Here is a 21,318-nt window from a genome sequence, read left to right on the forward strand (position 1 = left end):
TAGATGTCTCCAGTGCCCTTGTGTCTCCGTGGATCATATAAAGCTTTTTCCCATAGCTGATGTCCCACTTCATAATGGAACAATCTTTAGAGGCTGAAAAAATGTATTTATCATCAGAGGACAGAACCAGACACGTAACTGGAAGCAGATGACCTCTAGCAGGCGATTCTTGGGTATATCGGGAGGGACGTAAGCTTTGGCGAGAAGTTGTTTAAGTTTTCCTTTCTGTTCAAGTAATTCCTCCTACTTCTGTGCCTATTAGAAATCATCTATCAGTTAAATTACTTAAAAATACTGCAGTACCTTCCCGAGAGGGGAGGGAATAATTATAGCCTGATGAAGTTTACATGCACAGTTTCCATTATAAGTGTGGATGTAGGAATATATGATGGAAAACGTTGACAGGAACTGGGGGCACATCTAAGATTTTTAAATACCTTGTGGATTTGCTGGGGAGAAATTTTACTTTATATAGATTTTGTTTGTGGTTTGTGGTTGATATTTCGGTGCTTTGCTTGTTTTCCATAAAATACTGATTGGTTAAGCCATTCAGACTGTGATGTGACTTTGGAAATGTCTGATAGGTTATATTTTTATAGTAGTAAAGAAATTTCGGAAAGCTGGTTCAATTCAATTATGTGTATATTGTGTAGAAGTTTGGGTTTTGAATTGTAAGGGCATATCTTCTTTCTGGTTATGCTAATTATTGCCTATAAAGTTTGAAATTACTTTGAGTGGAGTTAATGAATCAAACAAGTGTGATTCTCACTTATTTTCAATACTGGTGTGTCACTGTCAAAATGTTCTAGACAGAATGGATTAGAAAAGAATAGCTATAAAAGTCATTTCCAAACAAATTCCTTTAATCTCCTTGCAGGTGGGATATGAAATATGAATCATGTTTTTATAACAACGCTTCAGTCTCATTATGATGCTGATCTTTCAAAGGTCCTTCCACTATTTTTCCTATGGCCGTGATAAATTAAGCCTAATGTCAGGGGATTAGCAGGGTCAATCTGTGGGGTTTCAGGAAAGGGCCTGGGTGGGATTGTGGTTGGTACAGACTCAATGGGTCAAATGGCCTCCTCCTGCATTGTAGGGATTCTATGATTTTGTTTGTTTCCCTATAACGTTTCTCAGTAAAGAAATGTCTAATTTGAATGAGATGTTTACAACAGGATCTTACTTATACTGATCGTTGTTTATTTCCTGGCACCAAATAGGTACAAAATGATCGCATTTCCTGCTAGCCTTTCACACAGTGTAACATTGCAGATAAGCTTTGACCCCACTTGTATTGGAAGTTGAATTGTTCAATAAATGTAATCAATACAATTTATTTTTAATAGTATCACCATCTCATTTAAAATTATTTAGCAAAACTTAATGTAATATCACAATCAGCAGTTCTTGCAATGCTTCTGTTAATTGGTAAATGGCAGTGAACTTTTCATTTAGTGGAGCGGCTAGTTTGGGTGATTTTATCATTGCTGATCTAATTAGATCAGATTTCGCAGTGGGAGTCAGTAACAATTTGAAGTCCTCTGGCATACTTCACAAATCTATTAGTATTTTTTGAGTTAACTGTACTGATAGATGAGTAATCCAGTGGCTCAGATCCGAACTCTAAAAAAGCATTTGACAAGATGCTTATGTGAGACTTGTAAAGAGTAAAGGCCATCTTGATTCTTGGGGTGAGATCCAACCTTCACTCTGCTGCTACGCAGCACAATAGCTTGAGATGGGAAACTTTCTTGAGTGGGGAGTCGAACACTTGTGACGAGTTTAATATTATTTCACTACGTTTATGTTTAAAAAGAAAAGAGAGCAGAAGTATCCGAAATAGAAGATTATAGAGAAATAACTGTACCTGTTCAAGGGCTTTGTTGTATTTTAGGTCAGGTTGCAATGTAAATTTGGATTTGTATTTAAAACTTTTCCAACTAAGGAATGATAGTACAATCATTTTTTGCAGGATGGCTGTTCGCTCTAACATAGGAGGAAATCAGTTCAATAAATTATACTCAGCATGACGACGTAAAGGACGGAAAATTGCAAAGTGGAGTGAATGCTATGATAAGACCCTTAGACTGCAATCGAAGGAACACTTCAGTTGCCAGTATCCGTGACAGTTGCACTTAATATTTACCAATGGACCAGATTCTGATGTGTTTTAGGATGCAGATATGAAAATTGCAAATAAATACATGGAAACAATTGTTATTTCTGTAAAGTGGTGACTAAGGTATGGTCGCCATAGTTCCAGGTGACCATAGTGCAAGAGCTGACTAGGGCTGATTTAACCTGAGGATCACCACACCTCAGGTGAGGGGCAAGGTTGAGAAGGCAGGGCCTTTGTGAATGACCTTACCTGGTATGGGAATTGAACCCGTGCTGTTCGCATCACTCTGTATCAGTAACTAGCCGTCCAGCCAACTGTGCTAAACTGACTCCCCATCCAGTGACGGCATTTGTAGACATTGCATTTTAATGTGAATATCTCAGTACTGATCAGATTAACAGTACCAGTTTTACTGAAACTGGACATGGGAATAAAATTGTTTCAGATAGAGTAGAATCAGATGATTTTATATCAACTGAGATTGCCATTTCCAATCTAGCAGATATATTTTTAGTATTGTTTGTGCAATTGTTTCAATAAATACTTGATTCAAAGAAGATTTGGGGCACTTAAAAAAAAACCCTAGTGGACAAAGTATAAACTTATTGCGTGAGGAAGCTCCCTGCTTTTCAAAATGATTGAATTCCTATTTCTTTGACAGTGCAGGTTCAATATGAAGTTGTTACAGTCATTTCAGTCAGCCACAATTCCTACCAGTGAATGGATATCAAAGAAAACAAGAGTGAATAAATTACGGTTTTAAATCTGAATGGTGACTAATCCCACAAGATCAATTTGTGGCAAAAGCCCCCCCCCCAATTCCCATCCAATTAAGTAGATTCCAAATCCACAGATTTGAAATTTGTCCAGGACTGACAGTTCTATTTCCAGTTAAGTTTGACAATTTGTAATTTCATGTACACATTTTAAGTGTTGGGTTAACATATTGGCAGTGCTCAGAGTGATGAATGGGAGAGGAAGATCTGTAGCCTTTCCTCGTAGATCTTTGGCTTGACATGCTTCTGACCAGGACTCCTAATTGCGTGAATAATTCCAATGAAATGAAATGTTGAGATCCACCAGGAGAAATACCATCATAATCATTGGCCTGGATAAATCAACTGGTTAAACTGTCCTTTCAAAATGTTCAGTGTTGACCTGCCTTGTGGAGCATGTGTGATAGCCATAGTTTGAAAAAAAAACTCCAGTGAACTATCAACTGAACCAAGATATTGCTTGGCCTGGAGGGTGTTGGCTATGAGGAGAAGTTGGATAAACTCGGTTTGTTCTCACTGAAACAACAGAGGTTGCGAGGTAACCTGATAAAGTCTACAAGATTGAGTGGCATAGACAGGTGGACAGTCAGATGTTCTTTCCTAGGGTAGAAAAGTCAACTACTAGGAGATATAGGTTTAAGGTGAGTGGGGAAAAGTTTAGAGGAGATGTGTGAGGCATGTCTTTTACAGAAGATGGTGAATGTCTGGAAAGCGCTGCCTGGTGATATTGTGGGAGTAGTTAAGATAGTGTCAATTAAGAAGCACCTAAACGAATACGTGAATAGGATGGGAATGGAAGGATATGGACTCTGTAAGCGCACATGGATTTAGTTTGGGCAGGCATCATGATCGGTGCAGGCTTGGAGAGTCAATGAGCTTGTTCCTGTGCTGTACTTTTCTTTGCTCTTTGTTCTAATTCTGTTCTTTTGTGTTGCTGCAGCTGTCCCAGTAGATGAGTCTTTCTGCAGAGTGGATGATGTATTTGCAAAAAATTGCTATTCCTGATCATCTAGATCTGTTGGTTTTGAATACTGTAGTTAAGTACAAACCTCAGAGGAAGGTGAATTTGTATTTTTGGATTTCAGCAGCAGTCTTGTTCCCTGAACAGCTTTCTCTTTCTTTTTAAGTTCTTTTAACCTAGAGATCAAGACTCAGTCCTAAACATTATCTTTTCAAGCCTCAGTCCTAAACATTATCTTTTCAAGCTTCTGGCTTTTATTATTGGAGCATTAACATTACAAAATGAATCCTTTTCAGATGTATAATTTATTGAAAGGATACCAAGGATGGACTGGTTCAGAATGACAGTAGATTTGGGCGACTGATCATGTCAACTAATGAAAAACTACATTACATAGTGCTATAAATATATTTGCATGCAAACAGTTTGTTTACCATTAATCTTTTGAAAATGTAAGTGATCCATAGGAAAGATTTACTCCATGCAATAGCATAGTGATTAGCACTACTGCTTCACAGCGCCAGTGACCCGAGTTCAATTCCAGCCTCAGGTCACTGTCTGTGTGGAGTTTGCACATTCTCCACGTGTCTGTGTGGATTGCCTCCGGATGCTCTGGTTTCCTCCCACAGTCCAAAGATGTACGGGTTAGGTTGATTGGCAATGCTTAATTTTGATCCTAGTCTCAGGGGGATTAGCAGGGTAAACACGTAGGTTTATGGGAATAGGGCCTGGGTGGGATTGGGGTCGGTGCTGACTCGATGGGTCAAATGGCCTCCTCCTATACTGTAGGGATTCTATGATTCTATTTCACCCACCCCCTTTATTTTTACTGATCCTGAAAGTGATCATTCTGTAGGGCAATTAGGGATGAGCAATAAATGCTGGCTTTTGCCAGGTTTTTTGCCCACATCTCACAAAAAAAATTTTAAAAATAGTATTGAGGGATAGTTTTGCAGGAATAGTTTTGGATGAGAAAGTAAGGACAAAATATTACCTCCTGAGCCTGCTGTGTCATTCAGTGAAATCATGGCTAATCTTCTACCTGAATTCCACTGTACCCCCCTACCCCATATCTTTTGATTCTCTTAGTTTCCTAAAATCTGCCTAAGTCTTGAAAATACTTAACAACTGAACAACCACAGCTCTCCAGAGGTAAGGAAAATCCAAAAGTTCACTATATTTTTCTCTATCTCAGTCCAAAATGGGCAACTCCTTATTCTGAGACTATGATCCCTTGTTCTTGACTCACCAGTCAATGGAAATGGACATTGGCAGGCCTCCCCATACCCCATTCAGGTAGCTGTTCTTTACCTGAGAAGATGAGTAGGTTATTTTACAGTTGGGCAGGTGGCTAGAGAGATGGAAGTTTGGTAGGGAAAGACCAATTCTTTCATTACACAGTTCTTATTCATGCACATTCCAGCGGGACTCCAAAACAGTGAACAGAAGAGGCGTGCGAGCCAGTCATTACCTTCTATTTCTTCCCTTACTCTAGCACTGAGGCCAATAGTAGTGATCAGATCCTGGGACTAATCCGGCTGAGATCAGAACATGCTGTGGGGGACTGTGGGGTTCATTCCTGGTCCATATATCTCGAAACCAAGCTGCATTACTAACAGCTTTAATTTCTCTGAAATTTTTAAAGGATACTTCAAAGTATGTATGCTTTATTTTTCATTTCAGCTTTGTATAAATATTGAAATATATTTATTTATTCTTATTAAATTTCTATAAACTTTTATTTCTCTACATTTTAAATAGATAGTCCCAAGCAGTCATTTTACTGAAATTTATTCAAGTTGGGAGTTCATTGAATAAAACTGTAAGAATATCAGTGTTTAGTTTTAATGCGAAGATAGTTTTTTAAAAATTCATTCAAAAGATGTGGGCTTTGCTGGCTAGGCCAGCATTTATTACCCATCCCTAATTGTCCTTGAGAAGGTGATGGTGAGCTGTCTTGAATGACTGCAGTCCATGTATACACAAATTGCTTCTACTTGCTTTTAATGATTAATGTAAATCTGTTTAAATGTACAAAAGTGTTTTTCAGACTGCAGTCATGATGAGATGGACATTTCATCCTGAGACAGTGTCATTAACAAATGAAGTACATTGAGATTCTTTTGAAAGACCAGTAGTCCTGGTGATGGGGTATTCCATTTTGAACTTGCAGCATAGGTTAAATCCCAGCCTCGACTAACATTCGTATTCTTGAATAGGCAAGTACTATTGACTCTCTCTGCCAGAATGATAGGATTGTCTTGAGATGATGAAACATTTCCCTACAAGGGAGGGATCTAGCAGAGAGTCTGCCTTTCCACCAGCCTCACTTGGCCAATTGTGCCTCCTTTTAGGCTGACACTGCCAACTGTAACATGGACCACTCAAGGCCTGAGTGAGAGAGTAATAGTGGGCGGTAATATAAAAACATGTATAAAATGACAAAAAGTATTATCAATAGTTCTTAATATTTATTAACATAAGTTTTGATTTTATAATTTTGTATCATTTTTATTGGGACTTTAAATGCAAGTCAAATGTTGAGGTATTTATTAATAGTTTTATTATAAAGCTCACAGTATATGTATTTCCACTGTCATATACAGCACTAGATCAACCAGTTAAATTACTTAAAGGTTTCTGAAATCTGTTTGTATACTGAACTGGCTTATTTGTAAGGAACTTTGTATTGAAATTCATAGTAATTTTGTACGTGCATTTTTTACATTAAAACTCAAGTACCAAAACAGTGTACAGTTTACTTTACAGTTCATTTTATTGTTCATGTAACTGATTACACTAGATCCTTACTAAGATACTAATGTAAATGAGTCTGTACAATCAATTTGCCTTTCAGAAGTGTTGCTGTTCAAATCTGTTAGTGATGGAAAGTTTTTTCTAAAGTTTATTTGTGTCATAAGTAGGCTTATATTAACACTGCAATGAAGTTACTGTGAAAATCCCCTAGTTCCCAAACTCTGGCACCTGTTTAGGTACACTGAGGGAGAATTTAGCACAGCCTAACCAGCATGTCTTTCAGACTGCGAGGAAACCCATGCATATACAGGGAAAATGTGCAGATTCCAGACAATGACTCAAGCTGGGAATCGAACCTGTGTCCCTGGCACTATGAGGTAGCAATATCAACCACTGTGCCACCATGCTCCCTGAATTAAGTTACAAAGGGCTGAGCAATATTTTCAGTGTGGTCATTGATTAAGTTAATCTTGTAAAAGTAAAAACTTGATTTCTGCATTTTATTTAATCAACAGCTTTTGAGAAGCTGAATGCGTATTCATCAATTCTGGCATCTTTGTTTCCTGATACCATTTGCTGTAATCAGATTTATAGAATTAACTGCCTCCTAACATTTGACCTTCACTTTTTCCAGGAACCTTAACTGTTACGGGACTAATCATACATGGAACCAAATCCATCAACAATCTGTCCAAGTAAACGTGCAGGTTAGGTAGACTGGCCATGATGAATGCATGTGGTTATGGGGAAAGGGCAGCGGAGTGGGTCTCGGTAGAGTGCTCTTTTGGAAGGTTGGTGCAGACTCAATGGGCTGAATGGTCTCTTTCTGCACTTCAGAGATCCTGTGGAACATTTTACTTTAATGAAACTGCACTATAAATGCAAGTGATTAATATTGTACTGTTTTATGTACAAGTTGTTGACCAAATTGTATGGCTGAAATATTGCCAGCGTAATGGAATTAAGCTCTTTGGTGACTTGCCAGCCCTTTTTCCGATTGCTGGCGTAAGGCTATGTTAACAGCAAGTGGCTCTGACACATGCCCTATGGGAAGAAGTCACCTTAATACTTCTAATGGCCACTTTCTCGCTTTGATCTGTATCTTAGATTTCAGACAACACCTTGTAGGAAGATTCATCTTCTGTCACCCACCAGTTTGTTTGTGACAGGCCAGTTCTGTTGTCTCTGTTAAGACAAAATTTTATGTCTTAACAGAGACATCCAGAATATCCAAATAACAAAATGGCTTTTGAGAGAAATTAGCTGGCAAGTGAGGGAGCTCAGGACATTACCTGAAACATTTAGCTAAAATTCCCATTAGAAAAATATAATACAAAGTGGAATTGATTTATTTCATTGTCTAAAAAATCACTTTCACTCCTTAATCTGAGAAGTCCCAGGATCTCTACACCTATTCTTAAACCAAGCCCTCTTAGAATTGAGTTGCTAGATGTTTCAGCCTACAATCAGTGGATGTAAAAGATTTGTTTGATCCCAATGACCAGCAATTAGATTGCCAGTTCAGTCTTTAAAATAATTATGCTCCTCTAGATCCAGAAATACACCCTCTGATTTCTCACTTCTAAAACAGACTGACAGCTGTTGTAAGCATTGCTTAAAGCTCTTGCGTATGAACGTTAGGATTGAAGAGCGAAGTCATCAGGTCTAACAATGCTCAGATTGTCCACTAGATGATGCACTCTCATGCACTATTGTCCCTAATTGCTAGTAATTTAATAAGGATGGCAAAAAAGCAACCAAAACCTTAAAAAAATTAGGAAATCTTTATGGAGCACATACTGTAATTTAACAAATTCCAGGAATTCATAGTTATTCATAATGTACCATCCTTGTGCATTAAATAAGGTATAGCAGTCTGCCTAACCATTGTTAGGTTAATGGGCAGTGAACCAGAGACAGTGCACCTGTATCCATATGCAGCAAAATTAGGACAACATTCAAGCTTGAGATGATAACTGGCATGAAACATTTGTGCCACACAGTGCCAGACAATGACCATCTTCAAGTAGTGAGAAGCTGACCATCTTCCCTTGACATTCAATGGCATAACCATCATTGAGTTGCCCCACTATCAACAGCCTGAGGATTGCCATTGACCAGAACCTGAACAGGACTAGCCATCCAAATACTGTGGTTATAAAACTTGGTGGGGGGAAATTCTGCCCGGAGTAACTCACTCCATCATCTAGAAGACACAAGTCATGTGGAGTGGAATACTCTGTTTGCCTGAAGGAGTGCCACCAACAAACAGAACACTCAACACAATCCTGGACAAGGTGATCCACCATCTTAAACATTCGTTTCCTCCATCATCAAAGCACAGGGCCAGCAGTGTGTGCCATCTATGCATTGCAACAACTCACCAAGACTCCTTCCAAACCAATGACCCCTTTCACCTATAAGGATAACAGACACATGGGAAGACCACTACCTACAAGTAACCATCTAAGTCGCGCACCATCCTGACTTACAAAATATATCCACAGTCACTGGGTCAAAATGCTCGAACTCCCTAACTGGGTGTACCACATGGATTGCAGTGATTCGTGGAGGAGGCTCCCCATCACCTTCATTAGGGCAATTAGGGATGGGCAATACATCTTGTGAAAATTTTTAAACCCCCCCAGCAGTTAAGATTGAACTGAATACATCTGATAATTAGAAATAAAAATAATCTTCAAAGCTGCTGGTAAAAATACAAATGAATTCCCTTCAGGAGAGGTAACCTGCCACACGTAACTTCAGTCCCATGATGTTGTCAGCTGATTTCTGTGAGTCAGCTCAGTATGCTGCAGTGCTGCCATTATCCAGGCAAAATGATCGCAGATAACCGAGCAGCTAAAGAGCGAAGGCAGCTACCTGAACATTCTCGTTATAAACTGTGACTGTGTCCACATATGGTAGAATCAAAGCTAAAATACTGAAGTGTTTAGGTACCAAATAGCCAAACCCAGTTGGCCCCTTTCCAAAGTCCACACCAACATAAAGGACACTGTGTTTAGTTAATTCTGTTTACTTCATGTAACATGAATTAAAGTGTTGTGTGCGGCGGATACACCAGGTCACCTGTGCACCAGAACTCACAGGCCTCCTCGCCAAACTATTCCGATACAACTCCGATGCAGGTGTCTGTCCAATAACGTGGAACGTTGCCCGGGTATGACCTGTCTATAAAAAAGTAGAACAGATTTAAACCAGCTAATTTCTGAAAATCTTCAGTATCATGATGGAAAGAGTCATCAGCAGGATTGACAAGTGAGCCCCACTTACAAATAACCCACTCACTGAAATCCGGTTTTGAGTTCTACCAGACTGTACCCAAACAGGGGCCAGCGTGTGGCAACTAGGGGATTTTCACAGCAACTGCATTGCAGTGTTAATGTAAACCTATTTGTGACTAATAAATAAATTTTAATTTTGAAAAACCACTTAATTTAAAAAAAGCACACTGTGCCAGTTCTCTTCCCCAGCTGAAGATTCATTGTTTTTGAATCAGTTTCTTAATGCCAAAATTCTCCAGCCTTGTTATAACAGTAAATTAGAACAGAAAACCAAACCTCAACCTGAACCTGGGCAGCGGCACCCCACTTTCAAAGAAAACTATGCTGAACCACTAGTTGGCAGAAAACAGTCATCTATAGTTGGGGAATGAAGCCCATGACAGGTCCACAAGCTCTCACAAGAGTGCAATGTGCTGCCACCAAGCTCTCAGTGCCAGCAACACTGCTCTCTTCCAGTCCAAACCCACATTATTGTTGATTCCTGAGACAACAGTACTGTCTTTCATTCCCTGTCAGCCAAGTGCCACGTATTTGCTGGCACTGTCTACCTGCAGTGCCATTGCCTTTCAATGTGCTAGGCTCCAAATGTGTGAGGGATACGTGCTGTTTGAAAGGTGAAGGCCATGCCATATAGGAAACCAATCTTTTAGCAGTTGTGATCAGTGTATAGCGATCATGAAATGATGAATTAACTGACTGCTCACCCAGCCTGGACAATGGTTCGAAAGGCTAATTATAACAACCTGATAATGCCACGGATTTAAATCAGCTCACTCAAAACAAGGTGGGAGTGAAATCTAGTTCTTTGGGGTTTGTTGTGACTTACTGCAACATTATTTTTCATTCTCTAGGACAAGCTTTCTTGCGTCAAGGACTTCAAATGGTTTTCAAGCCATTTACAAAGAACTCACATTTGATCATTTGTAGATTTGTTTGTATTCTTGCACTTTGTTTTCGTGTTGCCTAAAATCAGTAACATCTCAATTTTTCTATCATTATTCTTTGTGGAGAAAGCACAGGCCTAACCTTCCTTTCAGAACATTGCCCCGTCAAGGACGAGCCCTGAAGATTGATGTGAGACTTGGAAAGGATTTTAGGGAGTTACTGCGAGCAAAATTATTAGAGAAGGCATTTGTTTTTGCAGTTTTGAGAATATAAAGATGTGCTCCCATCTGATTGTATGTTCGACTGACATCTCCTCATCTCAGCGTTACAGCTGCTAAAATCCTCACTCATGACTATTCCGAAGCACACCTGGCTGGCATCCCGCATTCTGCCCCGTGTAAACTTGAGGTTATCCAAAGATACCCATATATTTAACTCACACCACATCCTATTTCCCTAACACCCACGGTAGCACAGTGGTTGGCACTGCTGCCTTACAATGCCAGAGACCCGTGTTTGATTCCCAGCTTGGGTCACTGTCTATGCAGATTCTGCACATTCTCCCTGTGTCTGCATGGGTTTCCTCCAGGTGCTCCAGTTTCCTCCCACAGTCCGAAAGACGTACTGGTTAGGTGCATTGACCATGCTAAATTCCCCCTCAGAGTACCTGAACAGGCACCAGAGTGTGGTGACTAGGGGATTTTCACAGTAACTTCATTGCAGTGTTAATGTAATTCTACTTGTGATGCTAATAAATAAACTTAAAAACCCCTCCTGTGCTTGTTGACCTACAATGACTCCAAGTCGAGCACCAACTCAATTGTATAAGTCTCATATAAAGGCAAAATACTGCGAATGCTGGAATCTGAAACAAAAAGTGCTGGAAAATCTCAACAGGTATGACAGCATCTGTGGGGAGAAAATAGAGTGAATGTTTCAAGTCAGGATGATCGTTCGTCAGATGAAGCTCTGACAAAGGGTCATCAAAGTACTTCCTGAGACACAATCATCGATTGTTGGAAAAACCAATCTAGTTCACTAATGTGCATTAGAGAAGGAAATCTGGCATCCTTACCCGGTCTGGCCAGAGCCACAGCAATGTGGTTGACTCTGAACTGTCCTCTGACATGGTCTCGCAAGCCACTCAGTTCGAGGGGAAATTATTGATGGGCAACAAATGCTGGCTTTGCCAGCGACACCAACATCCCAGGAAAGAATAAAAAATGAATAGAAATGTAGGCTCTTTGATATTGCCATTGCAGAAGAGAAGTGAAAACTATGGAAACTTTAAATATAAACAATAAGTTGTAATAAAAACCAAGAAGCTTGATTTAAAATCTCTTCTTGAGGATTGAACTGAAGTTGCCTTCTTCAATTCGCTTCACGTTGGCAATTTTTCTCACTTTCTCTCCTATAGATAATGACTCCTTATTAAAGTACAATCTCCACTGGCTTCTGCCTGTACCTCGCCTAAGTAGCCATTATTCATCATGGTCATTGTGTTGATGAAATCTCATCGATCTGTAACATAGAAAATAGCAGCAGGAGGAGGCCATTTGGCTCTTAGAGCCTGCTCCACCATTCATTATGTCTTCTCCTGATAGAATTTCCTAGGTTCCTATGAGATCCTCCCTCATTTTTCTGAAGGCCAATGTACCATTTGCCGTTTTTATTCCCAGCTGCACCTGCATGCTTACGTTCAGTGATCAGTGTACGAGGACGTCCAGACTTAAATATATGGTCCCCTCTCCTAATTTATAGCTCTTCGGATAATAATCTGCCTTCCTGATTTTGCTACCAAAGTGGATAACCTCACATTTGTCTAAATTATCCTGCATCTACCATTAATTTTCCCATTCACTCAGCCTGTCCAAATCACACTGAAGGATCTTTGCATCCTCCTCATAGCTCACCCTCCCAACCATTTTTGTGTCATCAGCAAATTTGGAGGTATTACATTTAGTTCCCTCATCTAAATCATTAATACATATAGTAAATAGGCAAAAGGCAGGGAATTATAGGCCGGTTAGTTTAACGTCTGTGGTAGGTAAAATGTTAGAATCCGTCATTAAGGAGGAAATTGCAAGGCATCTTGAAGGGAATTGCTTGATAGGGCAGACGCAACACGGTTTCATTAAAGGGAAGTCGTGTCTGACAAATTTACTGGAGTTCTATGAGGATGTGTCTAGGGCAGTGGATAGAGGAGAGCCGGTGGATGTGGTCTTTCTGGATTTTCAGAAGGCGTTTGACAAGGTACCTCACAAGAGGTTATTGCAGAAGGTCAGGGGACATGGAGTTGGGGGTAGGGTGTTAGCGTGGATAGAGGATTGGTTGTCAAATAGGAGGCAGAGAGTGGGGGTCAATGGGTGCTATTCGGATTGGCGGTTGGTGAATAGTGGGGTGCCCCAGGGGTCGGTGCTGGGGCCTCAGCTATTTACCATTTATATAGATGATCTGGAGGAGGGAACCGAGTGCAGGGTGTCGAAATTTGCTGATGACACCAAGATTGGGGGAACGGCAAATTGTGCGGAGGGTGTGGAGAGTCTGCAGAAGGATCTAGATAGGCTGGGCGAATGGGCCAGGAAATGGCAAATGGAATTTAATGTTGGCAAGTGTGAGGTGGTCCACTTTGGTAGGAAAAATGGTAGGAAGGACTATTACTTACGAGGCGAAAAACTGCAGCAGGCGACGGTGCAGAGGGACCTCGGGGTCCTTGTGCATGAGTCGCAAAAACCCAGCTTGCAGGTGCAGCAGGTGGTCAGGAAGGCGAATGGGATGCTGGCCTTCATAGCGAGGGGGATTGAATATAAAAGTAGGGAGGTCTTGCTGCAGCTGTATAGGGCATTGGTGAGGCCGCAGCTGGAGTACTGTGTGCAGTTTTGGGCGCCGCACCTGCGCAAGGATATTTTGGCCCTGGAGGGAGTGCAGAGGAGGTTTACTAGGCTGATACCGGAGTTGAGGGGATTGAGCTATGAGGAGAGGCTGAATAAACTAGGCTTGTACTCGTTAGAGTTTAGAAGAATGAGGGGAGATCTCATTGAGACGTATAAGATGATGAATGGGATGGATAGGATAGAGGTGGAGAGGCTCTTCCCGCTCAAAAAAGACAGTAGGACTAGGGGGCACAGACTCAAGATAAAGGGGAGGCGGTTTAGAACGGAGTTGAGGAGGAACTTCTTCACTCAAAGGGTGGTGAATCTCTGGAATTCTCTGCCCGTTGAAGTGGTGGAGGCTGCCTCGCTAAATATTTTTAAGAAGCGGGTTGATGGGTTTTTGATAAGAGAGGGGATTAAGGGTTATGGGGAGAGGGCGGGAAAGTGGAAATGAGCCACGACAGATCAGCCATGATCTTATTGAATGGCGGGGCAGGCTCGAAGGGCTAGATGGCCTACTCCTGCTCCTATTTCTTATGTTCTTATGTTCTAAATGGCTGGGGAGCCAGCACTGCTCTCTGCGGTACCTCACTAGTCACTGCCTGCCATCCAGAATGAGATCTGTTTATTCCTACTCCTTGTTTCCTGTTTGCCAACCAATTTTCTATCCATTTCAATACACTGCTCCAATCCCATGAGCTTTAATTTTACACACTAATCTATTATTTGGGATTTTGTTGAAAGCCTTCTGAAAATCCAAATAAACCACATCCACTGGCTCCCCCTCATCAACTCTATTAGTTACATTCTTGAAGAATTCCAGTAGATTTGTCAAACCTGATTCCTTTTCATAAACCCATGCTGACTGCCTGATCCTGCCCCTGTTTTTCAAGCGTTTTGCTATAAAATCTTTGATAATGTATTTTATAATTCCCCCCATTACTGACATCAGGCTTTCTGGTCTATAATTCCCTGTTTTCTCTCTACCTCCCTTTTTAAATAATGAGGTTACATTAGCCACCCTTCAATCTGGAGGAACTATACCAGAATTTATAGAAAGTTGGAAGATAATCAATGCATATATTATTCCATGGGCCATTTCCTGAAGTACTCTGAGATGTAGATTATCAAGCCCTGGGGATTTATCGATCTTCAATCCCATTAGTTTCCCCAACATCACTTCTCTACTAATACTGATCTCCTTTAGTTCCTCCCACTCACTTAACCCTGTGTTCCTGAACATTTCTGTTATCTTGTTTGTGTCCTCCTTTGTGAAGACTGAACGAAAGTATGTATTTAGTTGGTCGGTCATTTCTTTGTTCCTCATTACAAAGTCCCTTGTTGCTGACTTCACCAATTCTTTCCTCCTCACATACCTATAAAAAACTGATTGTAAAAGTTTTTTCTCATATTCTATTTTCCCAATCTTAATCAGTTCCTTGGTTCTTCTTTGCTGAATTCTAAACTCCTCCCAAATCTCAGGTGTGCTGTTTCTCTTGGCCAATCTATATGCCTCTCCCTTGAATGTAATAGTATCTCTAACTTCCCTTGTAAGCCATGATTTTGCCACCTTTCCAATTTAACTTTTGCACCAGACAAACATAAATAATCGTTGCAGTTCACCCATGCACTCCTTGAATGTTTGCCATTGCCTATTCACTCTCACCCTTTTAAGTAATGATTCCCAATATATCATAGCTAAATTAACTCTCTTTCTCTCCCTCTCCCTTTCTCCACAGATGCTGCCAGGCTGGCTGAGTGCTTCCAGCAGCTTCTAGTATTTATTTCACATTTCCAGCATCTGCTGTATTTTGTTTTTGTATTGGTCATTATTCAAAACCCACAACTACAGCCTTCCAGAAGGACAAGGACCACTGATGGAAACACCACCATCTGCAAATTCACCTCCAACCCTCACACCATCCTGACTCGGAATCATATGTTCCTTCACTTTCACTGGCTCAAGATCCTGGAACTCCCTCCCTAACAGCACTGTGGATGTAGTCAAATAGCATGCAAATACCCATCGTTGAGTCTCGGGCATGATTATTAAAATTAATTTGTGGGATGTGGGTTTCATTGGCTTGCAGTGGTTCAAGAAGGTGGTGCATCACCACCTACTCAAGGGCAATTAGGGCTGGGCTATAAATACTGGTCTAGCCAATGAAACCCACATCCCACAAATTAATTTTAATAATCATGCCCAAGACTCAACAATGAGTATTTCCATTCTGTTTGACTACATGGGATGTCCTTGGGCTTCGTGTCAGTAGATGCTAAAGAGCCACATTTCCATTTTGTGTTGCGACTGGGAAGTAAAAACTGGTCTAAGTCCTCTCATACATAACCCCTGCTCCACAGCACATGCTCAGCAATTGGAACCCTTAGCCTGTGACAGCAACCAGACATGACTGTTTCTTCAGCAGGAACTCTTCAAATGCAGGCAATAAACATATAACAACGCTTACTCCAACTTATAAATAAAAGAAATGGTTTAATAAAGAAACTTAATTACTCCAAACTTGGGGCTTCACCCTGGGCCAATCCAAATTCCCCACAATTCCCAACAGGTTCTTATTTACAGAGAGTCAGTTGATCAGCTGACCATCACATCATTCTGTAATTGGTTCCATAGTTTACTGGGTCAGCTGATCCTTGCAGCTTGTTACCATTGGTCACATTACATCTGATACAAAGTTGTCACCGGTTATATTGTAACAGCGATCTCACCCCTTCACAACATGGGGTGCTGAAAAACATTTTTAGTCCCCCCTCCCCCCCTCAGTTCCCTCCATTGATCAGTTGAGTCCATACAAAGCTGAAAGGGGGTTTGTTAATAGCAATACAGGTGGACAAAACCACAATGGTCAAAAAGACAACAATTCTCTGTAGGGTTTCCCTAATTTCCCATCCATTAAGATGGAGACCAAACAGAAATGGGCGATTGTTCAAAAGTTGCTCTTTTTAACATTTAACCATACATAGAAAGCATTCTTTCTGGTCACACTACAGCTTGGTACGGCCCAAAAATGCAAGAAACTATAAAAGGTATTGAATGTAAGCCAATCCATCATGCAAACCAGCCTTTCATCCATTCACTCTGTGTACACTTCCTGCTGTCTCGGCAAAGCAGCCAGCATAATTAAGGACCCCATGCACCCCAGACATTCTGTCTTCCAACTTCTTCTGTTGGGAAAAAGCCACAAAAGCCTGAGATCACGTACCAACCGACTCAAGAACAGCTTCTTCCCTGCTGCCATTAGGCTTTTGAATGGACTTACCTTGCATTAAGTTGATCTTTCTCCACACCTGGCAATGACTGTAACACTACATTCTGCACTCTCTCATTTTCTTCTCTACGAACTGTATGCTTTGTCAGTGTAATGCACAAGAAATAATATTTTTCCCTGAACACTAATACATGTGACAATAATAAATCAAATCAAAAATAGTAATTTGAATGCATTGTATAGTCCCCTTAATTTTGCATCCAGGGTGTGTGTGCATGTCCGTGTTGGGAGGGGGGGTGGTGAGTTATTTAAAAGCCAGCCATAGGATGTTCTGTGTCACTCAGCAGCTGCAGCAAGCAAGCAATGAGTAAGCAGCAGCAGCAAGCAAGGCAGCAGGCAGCAAGCAGCAAGCAAGCCAGAAGCAGCAATCTAGCAGCAAGCAAGCAAGGAGCAAACAAGCAAGCAGCAGCAGGGAGGCACCAAGCAGAAAGTAGTCAGCAAGCAGCCAGTAAGCAAACAAACAAGCAGCAGCAGCAAGGAGGCAGTAAGCAAGCAAACAACAGCAGTAAGCAAGAGGCAACAAGAAGCAGCAGTAAGCAAGGCGGCAGCAAGCAAACACAGTAGACAGGCAGCAAGAAGGCAGTAAGCAAACAACAGAAGCAGTCAGCAGCAGCAGTGAGCAGCAGTGTGGATGTAGTTGTCAGAGCGGGGCTGGCACTCAGCCACTCTCCCTTTCCCATCATGCTGCTGGCTGTGAGTTGTTGCTGAGTCCGGACACGATCGGGATCGGGAGCGGGACCAGGATCGGGAGCAGACAAGGGCTGTCCATATTCCGGAGCTCCGGGACCAGCACCTTGCCCCAGCGCGCTGTGTGGGAGAGTTGAGAATGAACACCATCCGGCAGGTCCCAGCCAAGGTGCTGCACCGGCGCTCAGTGCACAGCCTGGAGGCAGAGAGGGAGCAGTTTGACAGGCAGCAGGTAAATGATACACAGCATTACTGACCCCCGCATTCATTCCACAGCCTGGGCTCTGCGTCCTTTCTCTGCAGGTAACAGCCCTCCTTAGTTCACTACCTGGGTTTCTTTTAAATCCTCCCTTTTGTGTGTGTTTGATTTTTAATTGTATTTCTTTGCCTTGGGTATGTTTAAGCTGGGGTTAACCAGAGCCTCTTCCGGGATCTTGTCACAAGCCCAGGTAGCAGCTGATTACATTTTCTCCCAGGAAATCCGAGCTGTCCACAGACACTGTACTGCTGCCGGGGAGAGTCCAGAGCAGTGAGCCAAAAGTGAGAGGCAGCAGCGAGTGACCAGATTCAGTGACCTGTTTATTCTGATCAATTTCCGTGAAGCTTGGAACATGGCGAGACAGCTTCTCCACCGCCCCCCTCTCCCTATATTTACACCTTTTATCAACTGCAAATATTGACCTGTACCAAGTTCCCAGAACCTGTCTGTTTTTTTTTAAATGCTCTGCATGATTCGAATCACCTTTCCTGAAGGTGACACAGCCGGAACTGAAAGTAACCCCCTTTTTCAAGGTCTTTTACAAATGTTTCTATCTGTGGAATAGTCAGACAGAGAAATAGGGCAAAGGTTTAAGTCGAAATGCCGCCTTTCCCTTCCACCTCTGTAGTCCCACCCACTTTCCTTTAATTTAGTGTAATATCATAAAATCCCCACAGTGCAGAAGGAGGTCGTTCGGCCCGTCAAGTCTGCTGTGACTCTCTGACAGAGCATCTTACCCCCCCTGCCAGATCCCCATCACCCCATTTATCCTGCTAAACTTGGGACAATTTAGCATGGCCAGTCGATCCACTTAAACTGCACATCTTTTGGACTGTGGGAGGAAACCAGAGCACTCAGAGGAAACCCATGCAGACACGGGGAAACTATGCAAACTCCACACTGACAGTCACCAAAGGCTGGAATTGAACCCAGGTCCCTGGCACTGTGAGGCAATCCCCATGCCACCCTATATGTTGCTGAACTGGGACAGAATTAATTTCAACAATGACCAATGTCCGAAGACTATCTCTATTTTCTTACTATGATGTGGCAGATGACCAGGGATATTATTTTGTTTCTTAAAAAAAATTAAGTCCAACATTATCTCCCAGACCTTACTTGTAAAAGTAACATATCCAATGTTAGCATGTGCCTCCCTAATAAAATAGCCAAAATTAACAGCAGGTGCATGAGGAGTATTGCTGATAATATTTTAAAATGAGGGCAGGAGTGGCAGCCCAAAACTAACTAACTGACAACGTTACTTGGATTTGAACTGGTATTGATTTAATATTCAGGCTGTAAAGAACGCTCAGCATAAGGAGGTTTAATGGAACATTTTAACATGTTAAATGTCAAGGGCAAATTACTTTGATGTAATACTAGACGGTGTTTTAAAGAGAAACACAAGAATTTCTGCAGCCCTTGTTGCCCTAAAACAGCTAGCTGGAAGGAATTTGGGAAAACATGCCAAACCAGCTGCCGCAACAATCTGAATCCCCGAAAATACCCTTGCTGTAGCCAGAGGGTATTTTCACAAAGTATTACACATCCATAAAATTCAAATGGGATAAATTACAAAGATTGGACATTTTATATCCAGTGGGCAAAAGTTTGATTCATAATCTGTTATCATAACTCACAACACGTTTGCCACATATCTTCACCCACATGTCCCATGACCTCTAGTGTGTATTTTTTTGCCAATTTTCTGCCCTTTTCCTGAGATACTGATCTGTGGATACCTCAGCACCTGTTCTATTTTACATTATAACTGAGATTGGAGGCTTCATTAGTAACTGTTCAACTGTGGACAGCACAACTGAGCCGAAACTGTTCTCACACAATGACTGCGATTTTACAGCCTCGCTTGACCCAAGACTGGAAATTCCTGGCCGAGATCAATGGAGCTTCCTGTTGTCTGCCACTTTCCTGCCCCAATTCCTGTGATGGTAGAATTCCGGCGAATGTCTGTACCTGCAAATATTAGAGTCAGTGGATATCTATCAGGAATAGATCCCGAATATCCCACAAGCACTGATACCATTGTGCTGCCCTAACTGAGGATTTGTAAGGCTGAAGACCTGTAAGAGATAGAATAAAGTAGCACAGATTGGGAATCAAACTTTTGACCACTGGAAATAAAATGTCCAATATTTGTGATTTATCCTATTTGAATTTTATGGATGTGTAGATTTGGAAAGGAATGTTCTCATTATTGTTTCCGAACTGATGGATTCATCCAAAATCTCTTAGTAACTTGAAATAAATGCAGGCTAATTGCACATAAGCTTTTATAAGTGACCTTTTGGGCTCCCTAACACATGAAGACTGAAAGCATAACACTGGTGCTTTACACCATAAGGTATGATGGCTCTAATCAGGCAAATGAGGTTGGCTTGCTTGAATATGAACCCATAAATGAGGTCCCTGATTGAAATCCATGCTCTAAACTTAAACAGGCATTTCAGTCCCTCTGGCACTCCAGATGTAGACACCACACTGAGAGCACTGTGTATAGGGTTGTTGGATCTTGTAAATAAAGGAACTCTGGTGAAGAGACTTTCACTTCTGAGGACCTATTACGTAAGGGAAGCTCAAATCTGAAGCATAAAATAACAAGGAGTGACCAAGAAAGATATCTATTACCATGACATCTAGCAATATATAAAAATATATAGTTTATGATAATGCAGGAGAATGTGCGGTACCTTTTATAATGCCTATTTTGTCCAGTAGATTTGACAGGAATTGTGCAAATATCTTTGTTAGTGGCTAGGATTTGACACTAATATCGTTGGCCTGATAATATAGAACGTAAACCATGGTTTGTTACATCATCTGCTGTCATTTCCCTGTGTTTTCTCTATGCATTAATCTTATATTCAACATTGAATGGGCGGCACGGTGGCACAGTGGTTAGCACTGCTTTCTCACAGCGCCTGGGACTTGGGTTCAATTCCGGCCTTGGGTCACTGTCTGTGTGGAGTTTGCACATTCTCCCCATGTCTATGTGGGTTTCCTTTGATTTCCTCCCACATTCCAAAGATGTGCAGGTTAGGTTGATTGGCCATGCTAAATTGATCCTATATGTCAGGGAATTAGCAGGGTAAATATGTGCGGCGACAAGGCTGAGCTGTTCCGGATAAATCGATAGACAGCCAATGGGAAAATACAAATACTTTTCTGAAATGATACAAAACTAATACATGTCCCGAAATGTGTGTAGTTATTCAGCCATGGTCAACAAATGAGGTAAGATACACAAGCTAAAAGACCTATGCGCACAGGTAAAAACAGAAATCCAGTAGAAAGCTAGAAAAGGCAACAAAGGATAGAAATCAGGCTATAGGCAGGACAAAAAGAGCATATTAATAAATTGGCAAGGGGTATCACAGTTAACAGC

At 41.3% G+C, this 21,318-nt stretch overlaps 2 protein-coding genes across 3 annotated transcripts in view; both read left to right on the forward strand.

Annotated features, from left to right (window-relative positions):
- ccdc62 (coiled-coil domain containing 62) overlaps positions 1 to 6,597 on the forward strand; it is a 53,715-nt gene extending 47,118 nt beyond the window's left edge. For both annotated transcript variants that reach the window (XM_080208350.1, XM_080208351.1), the window contains one exon: positions 1,976 to 6,597. In XM_080208350.1, the coding sequence (XP_080064476.1) occupies positions 1,976 to 1,993 (18 nt within the window). In that variant the 3' untranslated portion in view covers positions 1,994 to 6,597. The remainder of the gene's footprint in view (positions 1 to 1,975) is intronic.
- Positions 6,598 to 17,370: 10,773 nt separating this feature from the next.
- Positions 17,371 to 21,318, forward strand: part of hip1ra (huntingtin interacting protein 1 related a) — a 165,250-nt gene continuing 161,302 nt past the window's right edge. Inside the window, 1 exon segment of the mRNA XM_080208802.1 lies at positions 17,371 to 17,885. Coding sequence (XP_080064928.1) covers positions 17,793 to 17,885 — 93 coding nt within the window. The 5' untranslated portion in view covers positions 17,371 to 17,792.

This window comes from Carcharhinus amblyrhynchos, chromosome 20 (genome assembly GCF_965287045.1).
Source record: "Carcharhinus amblyrhynchos chromosome 20, sCarAmb.v2.hapA, whole genome shotgun sequence".
Lineage (NCBI taxonomy): Eukaryota > Metazoa > Chordata > Chondrichthyes > Carcharhiniformes > Carcharhinidae > Carcharhinus > Carcharhinus amblyrhynchos.